This window comes from Idiotropiscis lumnitzeri, chromosome 15, assembly GCF_059441095.1.
Source record: "Idiotropiscis lumnitzeri isolate Australia: NSW breed Sydney's pygmy pipehorse chromosome 15, RoL_Ilum_1.0, whole genome shotgun sequence".
Taxonomy (NCBI): domain Eukaryota; kingdom Metazoa; phylum Chordata; class Actinopteri; order Syngnathiformes; family Syngnathidae; genus Idiotropiscis; species Idiotropiscis lumnitzeri.
This window is the reverse complement of record NC_142405.1, coordinates 7,422,429-7,440,935: the sequence shown is the minus strand read 5'-3', so window position 1 is coordinate 7,440,935 and position 18,507 is coordinate 7,422,429. Positions and strand designations below refer to the sequence as shown.

Sequence of the window (18,507 nt, the reverse complement as noted above, 5' to 3'; positions counted from 1 at the left end):
TTGAAACTTGAACGAATCTGCGGTTTTAAATCGGACAAGCGGTTCGCCCAAAGCTGCTAGAATTCAATCAAAATTTGATAAGACCATTGTATTATTCGATCCTTTTCACTAGCGTTACTAATAGTGATGTTTATAAATGAACGACTTGAATATATCTTTTTGGTGCCAATTATGTAATTTAAATTTATTATCGGATCTGCGTTTTTTAGTCTAACCAGAGCGTCCTCTGGTGGCTATCTGCTAGAATTAAGTGCTTAAAAACTAAACAACTCAAACCAACAAAATTATACCAGTGCAACATGCCATAGGATCTTCGTTTTCAATTCCTTGAACCATTTGGACAATGCCTCCTTTCGAGTGCGAATATAATTCTGCACACACTAATAGTATTAACTATTGACGTAAAACATTTTCCCTAATGACTTGACTCTCATTTTGAGCCTACTTTTTGGGGCTAAATTTTGACATTGAAAAATACAATTCAATCTGCGGCTTCAACTCCAACAAGCAGGTGTACTGACCTAAAAACAGGATAAAATTTAAATATAGCCAATGAATTTGGACAGAATACCTATTGAACTTTAGTCACAGACTATATGCACTTAGATGGATGTAGTTATAGTAATTAAATGCACTTCTCTGTACTTTCCAAAAATGATGCAGAGAAGGGAAATTTTAAAATATACAAGCTGTATCTTTTATTGTAAAGGCCTGCTACGAAAATAAAACCCTTCAAGTGGAATAAATGACAATTTGTTGCACAATTTCTAGTGTTGTAATATGCAATATAATGTAATGTGATCAATCATGTTCATATGAAAGGGTGGTGCTGTAACGACACCAAATATAGTTCAGCTTGTTGACAAAGTAGTTAAATTTAGCACACTGCCACACCCTTTCCAGTCCTCCTTAAATTGCAGATGTCTCCCCGTCAATGACACAAAACAGCAGACTCCAGTGCACTTTATTGAAGTTTTCTCAGATATTCATATAAACTGCCTGCAGGAAAGCAACCTGACAGCTGATAAATTAAAAAGTCATTGCAGATTATATTAATGCTATGATTCCAAATCAATGGAGCCCAGTGGTGATGCTTTAAATTTAAAAGCATGTGCAGTTTTAAAAGCTGACCAAGAAAAAAACATGATGATGCAGTGAGGTGTGCTGATACGAAGTTGACAAAATGCCCTTTGTAAAATCCAGTCATTGACGGTGATGGGCAAACTTCACATGGCTTTCACTTTGATCTGCTTCATCTTCATCTGTTTCTTCTCAATCTTCTTCTGCTCTCGTCTCTGAGCCGCTTCCTGAACAAACAAAGAGGATGCAGTGTTTATTATCTGTGATTGCGTGATCGTTTTGAAGCAAGCGGAATTATAACAAACAGCTTTGGGAATGGTTGTCTCTGTACCTCAAGGCGGCGCTGTCTCTCTGGGTCCTCCTCATTCATGATCCTCTCCTTCTCCGCCCGCTTCTTCTCCTCGCGTCGGGTCTGCGCGGCCTCCTGGCGCTGAGCGTGCGTCTGCTTCAGGAAGTTCTCCTCCACGCGGGCACGGTTGCGGTCCGCCTTGATTTTCCCCTTTGGGCCGAAGGAGGGCAGCGGGGAGACTCTTTAGTGTTTTGCAACCTTCACAATTGGTTATTTGGTCTGAATTTATGTTGGCTGTGTTTGTTTTTCCTGTGTGTTTCTGTATTTGTTTGCTTGCGTGTATTTGTTGCGTGCATTTTTAACATGTGTGTGTGTGAGTGAGCGATGCGTGGGCAAGTGTATACCTGTGTTCAGTAAGTCTGTCTGTGTGTTTTGTCATGATGTGTGCATATTTGATGGTTGTCATTTGGTTTGTTTATGTGCTTTTAGTGATGTAGCCTGTATTTGAATTCAGTGTTAGTGTGTATTTAACGTGTGTGTATTTGTAGTGTGCTGTTTGGTCTGCAAGCGTGATTGAGTATTGTTTCCACTTATTTGGTGTGCGAGTGCGTGCGTTTACCTCTCTGTTGAGACGCAGCTTCTTGACTTTATCGATGCTGTAGATAACCATGTTCATGAGGGGCAGGAGAGCATCCATGTCTTTGGGAGAAGTGTTGCCCATTCCAGGCACTACACAACACACACAAGACAAATAAGAGACCATGTCATTGACATCAACAATAGTGTGGTTCCTCAGTGAGCGTTGTAACAAAAATTAATAAATGATGACCATTAAATGTAAACAGCAATGTCTTCTTTGTTTCAGGTAGCTTTAAAGGCTGACCCTCCCTGAAAAACAACACAGGACATAAATATCAAACAAAACGTCTATAAATTATTTTTTTTAAAGTATTTGAAGAAATGTAATACACACTCTTGCATAACTTTTGGACCAGAAAATTGGTCCGAAAAATGGATGGACTCGATCTTGTCGGCGTTGTTGGTGATATAATGAACCATCTGTGAAACACAAGCATGCAAAATGACAGTAAGAAGGAAAGATCATCCGATTTAAAAAAACAAAACAAAAATAAATAAATGAAATGAATCATAAAAGTCACCTTGTTGTCCATCACGCCTTCCGTGACCTCACCCATCTCCGTGAGAATAGCCAAAGAGTCTGGAAGGCCGAACTTGGCCCCGGACTTTGGCTTGTCGCCGCAGAACTCACTCTGCACAAAAACAATAATCCAAGCTTCCATTTATAGTTGACGTAGTGTTTGCAACTTTATTCAATGACGCACTCTGCGATTAATTGGAGTTACAACGTCTCCTGGCAGAAAAATGCACTTACCAAATCCTGCAACTCCTTCTGGAGGCGGCCCATCGCCTTCTTGGTTCCCACAGCAAACACAAACGTGTCCATGTCTTCGTCATTCAAAGTCACTTTGATTTGCTGTGCACAAAACGATGACGACACAAAGTCACATTGACAACAACACATCTATTCGCACTTTCTCACTACCCATGTTATGTGTTGTGGGAAACTGTCAATGCTGTTTTTAAGTTGACACCAACCACTTGGTCACAGGTGGGCCTCATCATCCTGGCCAGAACATTGAGCAGGTCCTGTCGCTTCAGGAACTGCAAGCGCACAATCATGGAGCACCATCATTAAATGTGAACACACAGACACATTATCCCATCACTAACTGGCCAACTACAAAACTACCTCTCCACACACTACACTACTTACAGCCCAAACTAGAATACTTGCACATGAAACTACCACAAACACTCGTACACACTACCACACATTTCAACACCTGAGTCCTTTACCTTGAGCTGTATGAGCATGCCCTCACAGCAGACGCGTCCAGAGCACCACAGGTTGTAGATGTGCTCGTTTTCCTGATTGAGCTTCCCCGTGCTCACTGGTTCTTTGCTGGTGCCGTCGTCGCCTGTGTGCACAGATAGTAGTGGCCCGTTCTGCTGCTGCATCATCATAAAAAAAAAATAGACTTGAAAAAAACAGTGAACACAGGCAACTCACCCACAAGAGCAAAGTTGCTCTCCAGCAGCTCTCTATGAGAGTTGAACCAGGACTGAGCCAGACGGCTGTTTTTGTTCTTGCCGATGATGTAGTTCATGATGTAGGCCAGCAGTCCCGTCACCATCAGGATCTCCATGTAGTAGCTCTCCCAGCTGTTTTGAAGATGGGCCGGAACCTGAACACAAGCGAACAATAAGGCTCCATTAGGCAGCGGGTGGGAGCCTGACATGACAGCCAGCATGTAGACCTTTGCGCTGTCATGGCTGCTTCATTATCGCAACGATCCAAGATGACCTGGTGACATATTTTTCAGTCACTGGAGGCTTTAAGCATATATTTTCATGCCTCAATCTGCCTGCCTTAAAATTATTTACCGTGTGGATTATGAGGGGGTCTTTCATGGGGTGCCCAGTCTTCTCCATGTCGCCAATCCCCTCAAACTCCTCCTGGTCATATTTACTGTATATGTCCTGATCCTGACATAGAAAGAAAACATCATAGAAAATTATTTTAAAATACAATCTCTGAAACATATTCATATCAAAGTTGAAGAAACAACACACACACCTAATCACTACCGGCTCACCACAAGCACACATGCACCGAGCATTTAAAAAAACAAAACAATGACTGGCGTAATATAGCGTTGAATCAGGCCATAAACATTAGCCTACCCCCACCATACAATACTCCCTCATACGTTAATCCAACCTGTGCGTCCGTGTCATCAAAACCATCCTGGCCGTCATCCAGCTCCACCGTTGCCTCATCTTCATCCTCGTCTTCGTCAGGCTGTGAGGAAGGGCTGCCCCGAACAGGGGGTGTGGTGGTGCCTGCCTCAGGCGCCGCGTCATCGTTCATATCCTCAAACTCTGCAAAGTCGTTGTCGTCGAAGTCGGCCATGTCGTCGCCATCATCAAAATCGTCATTATAGCGCCCCCTGGAGACGGGGAGGGCCAGGAGCAGGAGCAGCAGTGGGGCTAGCACGAGGAAAGGTAAACGTCGCATGGTGGTGCCTGAGCAGGATTTCACCAAACAAGAAGGAAAAGTAATGAACATAAATTACTTATAATCTTTCTTGCATAATTCAAGTGCAATTGAGCAGGATATGTTAACACACTCCCCCCAAAAAGGGCTTAACCTGTTTGCTCTCTGCGAACCTGCACAATACACTTTTGCCGCCTCATAGCGATGTAGAATTTTTGCTCACAAAACAAAGAAAACAAACCCCTAAAAATTGACCAAGTGACAACTTCTGAGTCGAAAAAAAATATGGATGTTTGGGTTCTCATAAATTAAAGCTGCGTTATCCAGTATTCATTCATTTCAAAACATGACTTACTTTGAAGTAATTAAAAAATTAATACAGTAGGAGTTGTTTGTTTTGGATATTTAGAGACATTCAACTTTAAAGAACATTTAAAAAGGACTTGGATTTTTATTTTTAAATAACTTGTTTTAAATGTTTAATGAGCCAAAAACAGTGACGAGTAAGCCCGATCATATTTTGGCCTATTTTTAAACGTTTATATCAAGAAATCCCAAATAAGCGCGTAAACAATGACTACAATTTTCATTATGACGGTTCCCTTTACGTTCTTTTGTCATACAAAGGAGGAAATTAGACTAATCGACTTTTATCCACAAATAACTGCCAAACGATATGAATTTACTCGTCAAACTCAAATTGTGTTGCAAGCACAACCTTAGCAACGTATTCGTCTTAAACACGTTGTCAGAATAACTAAAACAAGAGTAGGCTTGTTTGTGTGCGTATTTTCATTTTGGACACTTGACAGCTTTTGTGGGATTAACCCACCCCTCCAGTCCACGCGTAATCAGACCCGAGTGCCCTACCATCCCCCGATCACTTTCTTATTAGCCAGCTCTCCCGCTAGCATGCTAGCTAGCTAACACAAGCACCAGCTCCCAAATGAGAAGTGACACCGTAAGACTTATTTAACAGATGCAAAGCAAAGCGACAATAACAAGCAACATCTTACCGGAACCTTACTGCTGAGTTTCCGTTACGATATCTTGTCTCAAACAGCCCACAAATATTCGGATTTACTGCAACGGCTTGCTGCAGGTATCTTGACACGGATTTAACCTCTCAAAGTAAAACTAAGGCGGCGAGACTTCCTTTGTCAACGCGAGAGTTTGACCACCTTTGCCACGCGAGTTGACGTCGGCCTTCCAGGTCGCGTGGATAGCACTATGAATAAATATGTTAATATCTGTGGAAAACAGTGCTTTTCCAATGCGTGTGTTTTTTTAACTTAAAACCTACACCGGAACACCCAGTTTTAAAGCTTTTTAATCCCAACATTGTAAAAATGAAACTCCCGAAAGATAATTTATGCCGCAGATCTTTCACTTAAAATGCAAATTACAAAACTGGAATAAAACTTCTTATGATTTCCTTCAAGGTAATTACAAAAAACTTTTACCCATGCGTATAGGCCATAACTACGATGTTTTAAAGTGTATAATGATAATTACAGGGTCACGTTTATTTATGGTTTGAAGGGAATCGCTATAATATTTTATTTTGAAAGTTACACCGAAAATGCAACATCGATACATGAAATTCAGTAGAAGAGCAATCGAATAATACTGCACTCATCTAAACATTCATAAAACAATACAATACATATTTATTTGCGCCTTCACAGCAGTTGCAACGCTAACAGAGCACTCTGCAGAGCATTTAACATAAAAGCCCAATAATACAACTGAACACATGGCATAAAATCAAATGGAGAACAGAGAAATTTGTAATTTGAAACTGAATTAATTTCAGCACCACACTTGCAAATTAGTTAAAAACACGACTGTGGGAGATACCTAAAATAATATGAATTATCAATAATCAACAATAATTACATGCTTCACTTGGTCATTAGGTGCGAAAGAATACTGCAATGAACTTGTATTAAACTTTAGTTTGTAAGTTGAAATCCAAAACCGGAAATCATCCAGCAGTAGTTCGTTAGCCTGACAAAGCTTTGTCGTTCTGCTCGAGTTATGGCTGACACTCTTTGTTGAGTAAAGTGGCCGTGTTATTGTATTATATTAGCGTTTTCTCTACAGGACGGCCACGAGTAGCGTAATTTATACTAATTATTGTCACGGGTTCATCAGAAGCGGTTACGATCGCTTCCCGAGGGGAGACTTCATTCGCGGTTAGCTAACGCGAACGTGTTAGCTCCGCTACGATGTCGTTGCACGGCAAGAGAAAAGAAATTTACAAATACGAGGCGCCATGGACGGTGTACGCAATGAACTGGAGCGTACGGCCGGACAAACGTTTTCGCTTGGCTCTGGGAAGCTTTGTAGAAGAATACAACAACAAGGTGTGTGCATGGTTTACATTTTTTTTTGCATGGGGGGCCGTTTAATAAAACCCGGGCTAAAGATAGTAACGCGGTGGATGCTAATGCTAATGATAGTTGTTTTGTGCAGCTGAGCACCAATGCGTGATTAAATTGTGTTGTTTTACTGCAAATTGTGTCAGACAACGTTACATGACACCCTCAATTCTAATTAATTTTCCTAATTTAAAAACTGATGACATGGAGTTTAAGTGTCAAAGGATGTTCAAAATGCTTGTTTATAAATGGTAATGGAGCGCTCAAATGATGCATTGTTGTCTAATGTTACGTGGTGTTTAAAAATAGCTTATTTTAGAAAGGATGCTTTGATGCTTGCTTTTAATTTGGTTTGTGGGTTTGCATTCATTGTTTTGAGTAGAGATTTAAAAAAAAAACAAAAAAAAAGTAAATATTTGGAGGCATCCAAAATAATTCGTTTTAAATGTGAACAATCACTGATTGTTTTTGTTTGTATGTAAACTCTGTTATGTGTGTTCAGGTCCAGTTGGTGGGTCTGGAAGAGGAGAGTTCAGAGTTTGTGTGCCGAAACACCTTTGACCACCCGTACCCCACCACTAAGATCATGTGGATCCCCGACACCAAGGGGGTCTACCCGGACCTGTTGGCCACTAGCGGGGACTACCTGCGCATCTGGAGGGTACGTTTAACTCAATCAGTTTTTTTGTCCTTTGTCTGTGCCACCTCAAAAAGTGCCACAATATTAACAAGGTATGTAACATCAATGAACATTCATCCAAATCAAGACACAGGTCTTATTTCTATAAAGTTTCCACTTATTGTAAACCACATAACATTACACTGTCTGAACATTAATACCTTGCTTAAATGTAGTAAAACAAATTAACAATTCAATAAAAATGTATTGTGAATAAAGGTTAGATACAATTGTACCTATAGATATGTTTAGAGACAAATAATTCTAGATATTTCTTTGAGGATCACCATAGCACTCAGCAGATTGTTTAAAATTAAAATATCAATAAATGTGTAGAATACAAATATGTGGTAAGAAACTTACAATACATCAATTTCTTTTAAAGCAAACGCTCAGTGGACAAAACAAAGAACAGATCAGGCTATACTATCCCCACCTCTGTTCTACTGTACTTTCTTTTGGAAAAGAAGTCACTGGTTCTGAAAATGTCCTCCACATTGCAGGTCAGTGACACGGAAACGCGTCTTGAATGTTTGCTGAACAACAACAAGAACTCAGACTTCTGCGCGCCGCTTACGTCCTTTGACTGGAATGAGGTGGACCCTAACCTGCTGGGTAAGATGAAGATGAAGGATATAAGGGGCGGTCTTCCAGAAATGAGATGTGTCCTAACAATAATCCCCCTGTGCAGGCACCTCCAGCATCGACACCACCTGCACCATCTGGGGTCTGGAGACAGGTCAGGTTCTGGGCCGTGTCAACCTGGTGTCAGGTCATGTCAAGACGCAGCTCATCGCCCATGACAAAGAGGTTGGTGTGATCTTGGCTGGGCAATGAATGCATTGGATGATTATTTATTCAGCTGCCTTTTTTTAATTCTCACCCCATTCTCACTGATGTGCACTGCTTACACCAACAACATGACTGCAATCATAGTGGAGCTAGTTGACAAAAAGCACCATCAACTTGGTGACTTTTCTTAAATCTCTAGATCAACTTTTGACTCCGCTCAAAATTGGATATAGGGATTTTATTTTAAGGTCATATCACCCAGCTCGTGTGATTCTCATCCCCGCAGGTGTACGACATCGCCTTCAGCCGGGCGGGCGGCGGCCGCGACATGTTCGCCTCGGTGGGCGCCGACGGTTCGGTACGCATGTTCGACCTGCGGCACCTGGAGCACAGCACCATCATCTACGAGGACCCTCAGCATCACCCGCTGCTGCGCCTCTGCTGGAACAAGCAGGACCCCAACTACCTTGCCACTATGGCCATGGACGGCATGGAGGTCAATCTTTAATACTAAAAAAAACATGTTGGGCAGAGCAAAGAGTGTCAGGCATCAGAACCATTTATAGTAACTATGTTGAAAATTAGATTGCCTTTGTGCATTGAAGACTGAAATAGTCTTCTAATAAAAAATATCAATTGTCTTTGATATTTACATTCTTTGAAGGCATGTTCATATAGTCATAAAAGACTTATTTGCCTTTGATATTTACAAAATGAATCTTGAACCTTGAATGGACCTTGATGAAAATAACACTCGCAAACCTGTGCTCATTGCGATTCGGGCTTAAGCGCACAGTCTTGACATCAGTGCCCCTCTGACAACTATGTGTGTGGTTTGTGCGGAATAGGTTGTGATCCTGGATGTCCGTGTGCCGTGCACTCCGGTGGCTCGCCTCAACAACCACCGTGCCTGCGTCAACGGTATTGCCTGGGCGCCGCACTCCTCATGTCACATCTGCACCGCAGGTAAATCACACACCTACGCACCACTTTTTTTTGTCTTTCTACTTTATTCCTTCAAGGAAGAGGGTTCGTGTGTGTACATGTGCGGGTAGTGTTGTGTGTTTAGTAGAGACTGTGTGACAACTGATGACAGTTACTCTGCGTACAAAAATAACCCTAAACCACATGCTGCTTCACCCAGCCACACAACTACCATGTACTTGTGTTTGAACAACACGTCTTCTACCTCTCGTTTTTTTTTTTCTTCCTCCCGCGGTAGCCGACGACCACCAGGCTCTGATTTGGGACATCCAGCAGATGCCGCGCGCCATTGAGGACCCCATCCTGGCATACACGGCCGAAGGCGAGATCAACAATGTGCAGTGGGCGTCCACGCAGCCCGACTGGATCGCCATCTGCTACAACAACTGTTTGGAGATCCTACGCGTCTGAATGGGATAGGAGGGCTTTTCCCCTCCCCCTTTCTTCCAATGGATTCTGAGTGAACTGTTTGGAGTGGACATACTCCGCAATAAGCCTGGCTTTTTTCTCTGTGACACCATTCTTCTCCTACTTCTTCTTTGTCTTCTTCTACTTCTTGTCCGTGTGTTCCAGCTCTTTATTTATTCTGCTCTCCAGTTTATTCTGCGCTCCAGGTAGACGTCTTGTAGTACCGAGGTGCTTCAGGCCCACACTGACAAGAAAAGGAATAATTGCGCTTCAAGATTTAGGTCTTATAGTATTTACAGGGAGAATTTTCAAACATAGTTTAAAGTAGAAAATCTGTCATTTTTTTAGGGGGAAATAAAGAGGTCAAAGAAAGGGAAAAATTAAGTTAAGCGAATTATTAATTTTCCCCTTTCAAATCTATAATTTTCCCTCCATTTTTTTTTTCTCTGGAAAACTTTTTTTTTAATAATATCCCCCACTTTCTACAAAATATATGACTTATAATCTGCTGATATTAGTAACGTTCCTTTTCAGTGTGACACTGATATTCCTCGGTATCGTAGTGCTTGGAACTCCGAAGAAGATTTTGACAATGTTTGTGAGATGGTCTTCATGATTTCGATTGTTTGTGTTGTGAAGACTGAATACGAAGCAGCAACTTCAGACTTTGCTCATTTCTTACACCTCGCCTGTGCCGAAAAAGTTAACTTTTTGTCCTCTAGTCTCGTTCCCCAAGTCAAGGTTGTGTCCTTGTAGCATGCCATTACAAGGCAAGGGAAAAACGTGTACATACATATAAATATATTCATTTGAAAATGTCGGATAGCAAAGTGATCAAGTTGTAGGCTTTGTTTTTTTTTTTGCATTAGGTCTCATTGAATTTGCTCTAATAATAAATTGTATTCCTCCATGTATCAACTCAATTTGTATTTATTATCCATTTATTATTCTAACTATTAAAACGTGTTCCTCATTTAGTCATGTTTTTATTGATTTCTTTTTTTGCTCATTTATCCATAATCTGTTGGTGGCTGATTACTTCGAAAAGCCTCTCGATCTTTACCAGTCAGGAGGCTTTGGGAGGGGAAGAAAATTGTATAAACAAGACAAAACAAATGAGGCGGAAAATGTATTTTATTGTAAAATACTGTAAGTAAGCTTAAACGTATATTCACGTAATACAGTTAAATCAAGTGCGTTTAGCAAATGAAATCGAATTCATTAAAAAGATTTTTGCAACGTTCTCATCAACACAACTGTCAGTATATTTATGTTTTGTATCATTGTAGCGTTGTTTGCTTAAAAAAAAAAAACGAGCCAAGGAAAAGTGGAACAGAGTCCAAGTGTTTCAAGAGGAGGAGAAACGCCGTATTGGCAAAGAAGCAGCATACGTCTTAAATCCCCGCCCTGATTTCACAATAGACCAATCAGGGCGCTTCGTGTATGCACAGGCGGAAGAAAACAAGGTGAGGAATATGTTTAATTATTTTAAGGCGGGGAAGTAAATGGGAGAGCTGACTGACGTGTCGATTGTTTGCGGTGGTTGTGGTCTGTATTTTGACACCAACTGAATACCTAAAGGTAGACATTCCAGGTGTTTCTTCCATTAAAGCAGAAATGGAGGACTGCGGTGCTCTTATAGCCACCGAGAGGTACGGCACCGGCGAGTCGTGGCAGTATGTTGCGAAGGACGGAGCCATTGAGAGGAGGAGGGACGGCAGGGAAGCCGAATCGAGAGGAAACTCTTTTGTTGTTTTTTTTAAAGTAAGAAAGCTTTACGAGAGATCAGGAGTTTAATTACGTTTTGTTTGACCTGTCAATTTTTCATAAATTCCAGAGTGTATTTCTGCCTCAAGGCTATCCGGAGAGTGTGAGTGGAGACTACTTGCAGTACCAGTTTTGGGATACGGTCCAGGTGCAGTACAGTTGTGCATGCTTGAAACTTAAATTTCTCTTATCTCAAATCTGTTTGCCTATTGAAATGGATGGAATTGACATAAATCCGTTCCAGACCCTCAAAAACTCTTACGTTTTTTTCCACATTTTTTAATGTGATCAATAGCATTTGTGCGGTATTGTACTGCAAATAAACTTGCAATAATAACAAAATCAAATAGAAAATAGAATGTAAAGAACATCATAGTATAGAAGTACTGCACTACGTTCGTACTGTTTCGCCAAGTCGACTAAACGTACACATTGCTCATGTTATTCCCCCGATTTAAAGCTCATGTGCCACTTCTCAGCCCATGACCCATGCCTAGAAAAAAATGGAAAAATACCTGCACAAAATGCAGATGGCCAGAAGTTGTGAAGTTTGCTGCCACCATCGAGTGGTGGAGTGTCTGAAGCTCACTTGTATTATTTCATTCATCTTCCCAATGAGAATAGATTAGAAAATATGGAATATAATCGAAAAGGAGTAATAACGGAATCACAATCGCTAAATTGTTATCAATTGCCATCCCTTATGGTCAACATCATTCCTCTCAGGCCTTCGCCAGCTCTCTGTCAGGAACACTGGCCACCCAGGCGTCACTCAGAGGTGTCGGTGTGGGAAACCAGGAAGCCACAGTGGCTGCGGCCACGGTCACCTGGCTGCTAAGAGGTAAATAAAATGTTTATTGTAGTGCTTGTTGTAAATTGACACCCTTCAATCAGAATATATTTTTTCTTAGATGGAACCAGCATGTTGGGAAGAATCATCTTCGCTTGGCTAAAAGGGTAAATCTCAGTACTGTGCCTTCCAGACTAAGTAATGGGCCACATATGGTCAGAGGTGGAAAAAGTACTCGTACTTTTTAATGCAAATTGAAATATAGATGTGTATAAAAAAAGCAGCAAAAAATCTTGCCTTTTATGTATCTTGCTGTATACACTTGTAACGTAAAAGGGAAGAAATTGTCTAAAATATATTTATTAAGATGAAGACTACACAGTCAAGGGCAATACTCCAACCTTGCATTGACTGATTAAAATGCACATGCAAATACATTTGTCCATCTAGTGTAAACTTTCAACATGTTTTTTGTTGTTAATTCTGTCTGTGTCTCAGGAACAAGTTGGACTCGGAGGCCAAAAAATGGAGGTAGGCTCAGTACAAAAAAAAAAATAAATAAATAAAAAAATCACTGACTAAACCTGTCTCAATGTTTGTCAAGGCTTTTTGCAGACATTCTCAACGACATCGCCATGTTTGTGGAAATACTGGCTCAGTTCTTTCCTGCTTGCTTCACCTTGATTGTGTGCGCATCAGGCATATTCAAAGTAAATAAAATATTAGTTGAGAACATAAACTGGGTGGGTTCCATATTTCGCCATGGTTACAGTTAGATTTGTGTGTGTGAAAATTGTTTTTTTTTTAGTTTTCTTAGTTTGCCATGGCTGTATTGTACAACACAGAAGTCATAGTACTATAACTTCTGCTGTTTTCTCGCTCTTGGTCCGCTCTAGTCTGTGGTGGGCGTGGCTGGTGGAGCCACCAGAGCTGCTCTGACCGTTCATCAAGCTCGCAGAGACAACATGGCCGACATCTCCGCCAAAGATGGCAGTCAGGTGCTTTGACGATTCCTAAATATTTCTGTGTAATGGTGTCTGGTACAAAGACAGACTAAAAAGAAGACATAGTTTGTCTTCATATTGTACTTTCCTAAAACTAAAACTATTGATGTTGCACGTTCCTAAAGAGAACACAGTTAAAATGACACTTTTGTAAAAATAAGATTTGATAAGAATTCATGTTGCGCTTCCCTCAAACGAAAACAAACCATTAATGCGCTTTTCCTAAAAATAAAAAACTCACATTGATGTTCCACTTTCCTCAAAAGAAGACAAACTGTTGACTATATTATATTTTCGACAACAAAATATAATTCCAGGAGACTTTGGTGAATCTGGCCGGACTCCTAGTCAGTTTGATCCTCATTCCGCTCGTCACGGACAACCCAGCGTAAGTGCTAAGTGACCAGTTATATTCCTTATCCAGATATTTATTGATTGATTTTTTTTCCCCCACCTGCCAGGTTCACCATCAGCCTGTTTTTCCTCTTCACCGTCCTCCACTTGTTTGCCAACTACAAGGCGGTGCGTTCGGTGGTTATGGAAACACTGAACGAGGCACGGCTCGCCATCGTGCTGCGACATTTCCTGCGAGATGGACGCATTCTGACGCCATTGGAAGCCAATCGGGAGGAACCTGTCTTTTTGGGTATAAGAAGCATGATTGGCGGCTGTATATTTTCAGGTAATTGTGGGAGTGATGATTATATCTTTTTTTTTCCCAGAGTTTAGGAAAACGTTAACTATCAAACTTGGTGTGAGGCTCCAGGAAGTTGTCCAAAGGTAATCCTCAAAATTTGTTTGACATATTTTGGCTTATTTTTGGATCACTTTTGGGATGTTGTACAATCCAATTTGACATATTTTCCTCAGCCCAGAGGAGTTACGTTTGGCTTTGAGGAGAAGGGACGCGCCCTTCCTACTGGGCATCACAAACGGTACAAAACAGGCGCTTAAAAAAATGGCCCGACTCAGTGCGAATGAAATCTGCATTTCTCTGTACTTTCAGGCTCAGTCCGCGTGTGTTTGGCGGCGCATGCACACCCGCGAGATGAAATCAGAGCGATGTGTCAGGCCATCTGGCTCACCGATAGGTTGGGTCTATCAGGACAACATCAAGGTTTCTGGGAAATGGTGCAAAAGAGTTACATTTTGATGGACAATGAGTTTGACCGATTTCACAAAGGTGAGGCGACATGGGAATCAACGGCGGCTTTACAGGGTGTTTAATAAGTTGATGAATTTGATTGACAGGTGTGCAATCCGCCGGGTGGGACGTGACGAGAACGTTGCTGGACTGGGATGAGTGGAGACTCGAGTGGAAACCTAAAATTAGATGAAAACACCCAAACAAATGTGTGTCTAACAAATGAAGTAATTATCAGATAATTCACTGTGACTTCAGTCTATACAATTGTCTTTTTGTATTTATGTAATAAAAAAAAAATTATTAAACTATATTTGTGTGAAGGTCAGTGTAAAAGCTGTGTAGAAAGTTGTCCTTGTCCAACAACAGCACAAATGAGATACATGAAGTACAAAATCAACAAACTGCTGGTGAATGTATACATTTATGAAAACAGGCTTATGTGAAGTTATTTTAGAATGTAAATGAAAAATTATAGTGATCCTTGTGAAGCAATTCAAATAATGGATTGTAAAGCTACAATTGTGAATGACACTGTGGCACAACTTGAGCTCCAAACCCTAGACTTATCTTGTCCTAACACAACTAAGACCAATGTGTTAACATTTTTTTTTTACTAAATGTGTCTATGAAAATTAATTGACATCCACATTAAAATATACGAACCTGACAGGTTGTTTTTATGGCGTTGACCGACAGGGGGCGTTTTTAATCTGAAAAATTCTTAAATAAACCAAAGAACAAGAACAATAACGACAACATCCGCTTAGGAACGCTTCTGTCAGGTAAAAAATATATATATAAATATTGAGATATTATGAGTGATCTTACCGCCTGCCAATCAGCTTTTATAATATACATACGATAAAATGCTCAACATTTTAAATAAACAGTACTCACGTTTTCCTGAAATCTTTCTATAGTCTTATTTTGAAAAGCGGATATAGTCGACGCTACGTGAGCTAGCTTAATAGATTCTGCTAGCAAAACAAAAATATTTTTACAATTGTGTCGTAAAGTTGTACAAAATGGGCCGTTATAAATGTGCGTACGAGTGTGAAAGCTCCGACGATGCCGACGAGAAGTATTTCAAGTGAGTTTGGCCTACGACCTTTTTCCGGGTTTACCTCAAATCTACTTTTGTTGGGTGGCAAAGACAAATGTGTTTCGTAGGTTTCCGCTGTGCAACGAGCGACGATTGAAGAAATGGCTGGCCAATATGAAGTGGAAGGACTGGACGCCTTCTCGCTTTTCTGTGCTGTGCAGCAAACACTTTGAGGAGCAACACCTGGACCGAAGTGGCAAGTGTGTCCAGCTTCGGGAAGACGCCGTGCCCACCATATTCCTGCCTCAAGACAAAGCCAGCAAAAGCAAGGTTTGTTGATAATGCTAATGGCCTCTGGCCATGGATAATGCACCTATCCAATAACCAGTTTTTTGTCACCAATATATTTTTTCCAAGAAAGATATGATATTTTTCACCATGTTTTTAATGGTGCACTAGTATTTTGATAATCTGATGGACTTTAATATTATTTACTACATATATATATGTAATAACTTAATATGAATCAATAAAAATGTGGGGAAAAATCGTTAGTGAAATATAATCTGTTCTTAAATAATTGTATTGAACCTAATGTTTTTTGGGGGGATTTATTTCAACATTTATTGTACGATACACTGCAATAAAAATGTTTTCTGCAACATTAACTAATTAAAATGGTAACACATTATACATTAGAATACTAAACATGTATAATAAAAGACCACAATTTTAGGTCATGACGCTACAACAAATAAACCTTGGTTAACAAGTATGCCAGCTAAAGGTGGTCAGATTGTTTAATTTGTTGAGTAAAGTCACGTTTTTAAAATAATAAATATTGTGACTCATCTCATTGTAGACAGCCATTACACCAAGAGGAAGAAGAAAAAAGGTCAGCTCAACTTTTACCTTATTAAAGTTTACTGGTCACAAACTTGGATGAGACCATTTTCCCTTTTTCCGACTTGGGCAGCAAATGAGCACCAAAGCCTGGCAGACGAGTTCGCCAGCGCCCTCGATGACCACGAGCCACAACGTGCCTGACGAAGACGAGTTTGCGGATGCTGAAGTGGACGTGAACGTGGAGGTGCAGGAGGAGGCGGTCAGGTGGAGGATCATCATGGACCCGAGCTTTGTCAAGATCACGTCATTGCCACATTTCTTCCACGGCAATTACTGCGCCAAGCAGGTCACCGCACATGATAATGATAATGATGATGACGATGATGATGAGGTCATCATCACACCTATTGAAACCCTTCTCATTTCCTTTTTCATTTTCACAATGATAAAAATTCTTCTAGCATATTACTACTAGTAACACAAGTGGTCGAAAAGATCTACTAGTACAGACTCTTACTACTACTTGTACTACTACCAGTACTCTTACCACCTCTACCTATACCACTACTATCACTAGTTCTAGTACCACGACTAACTCTTTGTTTTGCTCCAAGTACTCGTGCTACTTCTACTCATACTACTATTTATTCTTTTAATACTACTGTTACAGTGGCCACCAATACCTTTACTATTAATACTACTACCCCTAAAACCGGTACATCTTGTACAACAACTGCTTGTGCTTGTACTACTACTAGTACTCTGCTGCTACTAGTACTATGACTACTCATCTATCCAATGTGAGTGCTTCAATTCCAACTTTTTCTTCTACTACTCTTACTCTTACTACGACTACTACAAAGACCATAACATCTACCTCAAATTCAACTAAAATTGTTTTATGCATATTTATTTTGTTCTCAAGGATGTTCAATGGGCACCCGACACCGATGTGAAGATGACTTCCACCAAAGAGGTTTGTTTGCATTTTTTCTTCAATTGACAAACAGCCTTGGCATAAATCTAAAGCTGTGTGCATTTTAACTGTTCCCAGGGCATTTAATCTTGCTGAGTAATCGATAAGGTGAATGCTAAGTAATCGATAAGCCGATTCAATGTTCTGACGTTGCAATGACTTAGCTGAATGAGAACGTTCACAGGCCATTTAAACTAATGTTGTTTCTGCCATAGATGGATGGCCTAAATCCTGAAAAGGTGATTGAGGTAAGTCTTTTTTTTTAACCAGTTTTTATATAATATCACCCAAATGTTCTTAAATGTGATTGGGTGGGATCAGGTGACTGCGGCGTGGCAGTGGCTGGGCTTGGACGTTCGGGGTCCTCTACCTCCAACGCACAACGGGCACAAGTACGTGGTGACGCTGAGCGACTTCTACTCCAAGTGGGTGGAGGCGGCGGCTGTCCCGTCCTATGAGCCCACGCACGTCGCCAAACACATCGCCGATGCCCTTGGCCACTTCGGTTTACCGCTGCGGATCCTATCCAGGCTGCCCCACAACGTCATTGGCCAGGTGAGTGATGTAAGCAGGTGTCGTTTTGGAGGTGAAGTGGAGTGGTGACTTTTTATGAGACATCAGATCAATCAAGAACTCACTAGACAGCTGACGACCGACGTGGCGCTCGTGGTACAGCATCCGCACACCGGTGCTGTTGATTTGAACACACAGCATACGATTGACAGGTTTGTATCAGTGCACCGGGTACAACAATTAAGTACACAAGCTAATGAGAGATTGTGGTATGTTTTGTTTTTTTTGCCAAGTACAAAGGCAAAGTGAGACATTTTATTGAGGGAGAATTTTTTTTTTGGTTGTTGTGTTGGCTACCAGTATGGTGAACGACCTGGCAGAAGAACATGCAGCCGACTGGGACGTCTTCCTTCCCGCTAAGGTTTTTGCTCTATGCTGTCAAGAACATTCTTATACCAAAGAGAGGCCCTTTGCGCTGCTCTGCTGCCGCGATTCTGAGCTCGTCCACTCTCCACTCGAACTCCCCGTAAGTTTTAATTTGTAACCTTTGTCTTCGATTGATCTTAAAAAGTCCTCTTTTGTCTCCCAGTACACAGATGCACAGATTCAAGAAAGTGTTTTCCTGGTACAATATGGGGCATCAACTTTTGCAGACGTTTGAGTTTTATTTAGTAACCCATAATCAATGCTCACTGTTAAAAAATAAAAACTTGAATTTTGAAACGAC

General features: G+C 40.9%; 4 protein-coding genes across 5 annotated transcripts; 3 read left to right on the top strand and 1 right to left on the bottom strand.

The window, feature by feature from the left end:
* Positions 1-948: 948 nt before the first annotated feature.
* Positions 949-5,656, bottom strand: ccdc47 (coiled-coil domain containing 47). Its single transcript, XM_088316011.1, has 13 exons — positions 5,465-5,656; positions 4,173-4,477; positions 3,836-3,937; positions 3,462-3,636; positions 3,248-3,369; positions 2,987-3,052; positions 2,763-2,864; positions 2,530-2,640; positions 2,343-2,428; positions 2,199-2,257; positions 1,989-2,098; positions 1,412-1,579; positions 949-1,307 (listed from the first exon to the last, which is right to left on the bottom strand). Exons 2-13 carry the CDS (start codon positions 4,467-4,469, stop codon positions 1,227-1,229), a joined length of 1,479 nt encoding a protein of 492 aa, XP_088172137.1. The 5' UTR covers positions 4,470-4,477; positions 5,465-5,656; the 3' UTR covers positions 949-1,226.
* A 771-nt stretch (positions 5,657-6,427) lies between these two features.
* dcaf7 (ddb1 and cul4 associated factor 7) lies at positions 6,428-10,672 on the top strand. 2 transcript variants are annotated; one of them, XM_088317928.1, is made up of 7 exons: positions 6,428-6,817; positions 7,335-7,493; positions 8,015-8,126; positions 8,203-8,321; positions 8,590-8,799; positions 9,152-9,269; positions 9,526-10,672. In XM_088317928.1, exons 1-7 carry the CDS (start codon positions 6,680-6,682, stop codon positions 9,696-9,698), a joined length of 1,029 nt encoding a protein of 342 aa, XP_088174054.1. In that variant the 5' UTR covers positions 6,428-6,679; the 3' UTR covers positions 9,699-10,672. The 2 variants fall into 2 exon arrangements, with proteins under 2 accessions (XP_088174054.1, XP_088174053.1); XM_088317927.1 differs by having other exon boundaries at positions 9,523-10,672.
* Positions 10,673-11,165: 493 nt separating this feature from the next.
* rusf1 (RUS family member 1) lies at positions 11,166-14,723 on the top strand. The gene is made up of 13 exons (XM_088317262.1): positions 11,166-11,459; positions 11,533-11,610; positions 12,189-12,303; positions 12,374-12,419; positions 12,751-12,783; positions 12,857-12,962; positions 13,149-13,250; positions 13,574-13,644; positions 13,718-13,902; positions 13,979-14,036; positions 14,127-14,191; positions 14,263-14,439; positions 14,508-14,723. Exons 1-13 carry the CDS (start codon positions 11,313-11,315, stop codon positions 14,591-14,593), a joined length of 1,269 nt encoding a protein of 422 aa, XP_088173388.1. The 5' UTR covers positions 11,166-11,312; the 3' UTR covers positions 14,594-14,723.
* A 512-nt stretch (positions 14,724-15,235) lies between these two features.
* Positions 15,236-18,495, top strand: LOC148322605 (uncharacterized). The gene is made up of 10 exons (XM_088316012.1): positions 15,236-15,493; positions 15,574-15,775; positions 16,308-16,340; positions 16,422-16,637; positions 17,217-17,267; positions 17,483-17,515; positions 17,589-17,822; positions 17,889-17,992; positions 18,141-18,306; positions 18,370-18,495. Exons 1-10 carry the CDS (start codon positions 15,429-15,431, stop codon positions 18,439-18,441), a joined length of 1,176 nt encoding a protein of 391 aa, XP_088172138.1. The 5' UTR covers positions 15,236-15,428; the 3' UTR covers positions 18,442-18,495.
* The last annotated feature ends 12 nt before the right edge of the window (positions 18,496-18,507 follow it).

What these genes read in the sequence shown, in the direction of transcription:
- ccdc47 (XM_088316011.1), bottom strand. Translation starts at nt 4,469, where the DNA reads ATGCGACGTTTACCTTTCCTCGTGCTAGCCCCACTGCTGCTCCTGCTC. An exon ending in GCATGCTCATACAGCTCAAG is followed by an intron (nt 3,053 to 3,247) that starts GTAAAGGACTCA and finishes GTGCGCTTGCAG; the next exon opens with TTCCTGAAGCGACAGGACCT. An exon ending in GGTCCAAAAGTTATGCAAGA is followed by an intron (nt 2,258 to 2,342) that starts GTGTGTATTACA and finishes GTTGTTTTTCAG; the next exon opens with GGAGGGTCAGCCTTTAAAGC.
- dcaf7 (XM_088317927.1), top strand. Translation starts at nt 6,680, where the DNA reads ATGTCGTTGCACGGCAAGAGAAAAGAAATTTACAAATACGAGGCGCCA. An exon ending in TCATCGCCCATGACAAAGAG is followed by an intron (nt 8,322 to 8,589) that starts GTTGGTGTGATC and finishes TCATCCCCGCAG; the next exon opens with GTGTACGACATCGCCTTCAG. An exon ending in TGGCCATGGACGGCATGGAG is followed by an intron (nt 8,800 to 9,151) that starts GTCAATCTTTAA and finishes TGTGCGGAATAG; the next exon opens with GTTGTGATCCTGGATGTCCG.
- rusf1 (XM_088317262.1), top strand. Translation starts at nt 11,313, where the DNA reads ATGGAGGACTGCGGTGCTCTTATAGCCACCGAGAGGTACGGCACCGGC. An exon ending in CTCGTCACGGACAACCCAGC is followed by an intron (nt 13,645 to 13,717) that starts GTAAGTGCTAAG and finishes CCCACCTGCCAG; the next exon opens with GTTCACCATCAGCCTGTTTT. An exon ending in GGAGGAACCTGTCTTTTTGG is followed by an intron (nt 13,903 to 13,978) that starts GTATAAGAAGCA and finishes TTTTTTTCCCAG; the next exon opens with AGTTTAGGAAAACGTTAACT.
- LOC148322605 (XM_088316012.1), top strand. Translation starts at nt 15,429, where the DNA reads ATGGGCCGTTATAAATGTGCGTACGAGTGTGAAAGCTCCGACGATGCC. An exon ending in CAAGAGGAAGAAGAAAAAAG is followed by an intron (nt 16,341 to 16,421) that starts GTCAGCTCAACT and finishes CGACTTGGGCAG; the next exon opens with CAAATGAGCACCAAAGCCTG. An exon ending in ATCCTGAAAAGGTGATTGAG is followed by an intron (nt 17,516 to 17,588) that starts GTAAGTCTTTTT and finishes GGGTGGGATCAG; the next exon opens with GTGACTGCGGCGTGGCAGTG.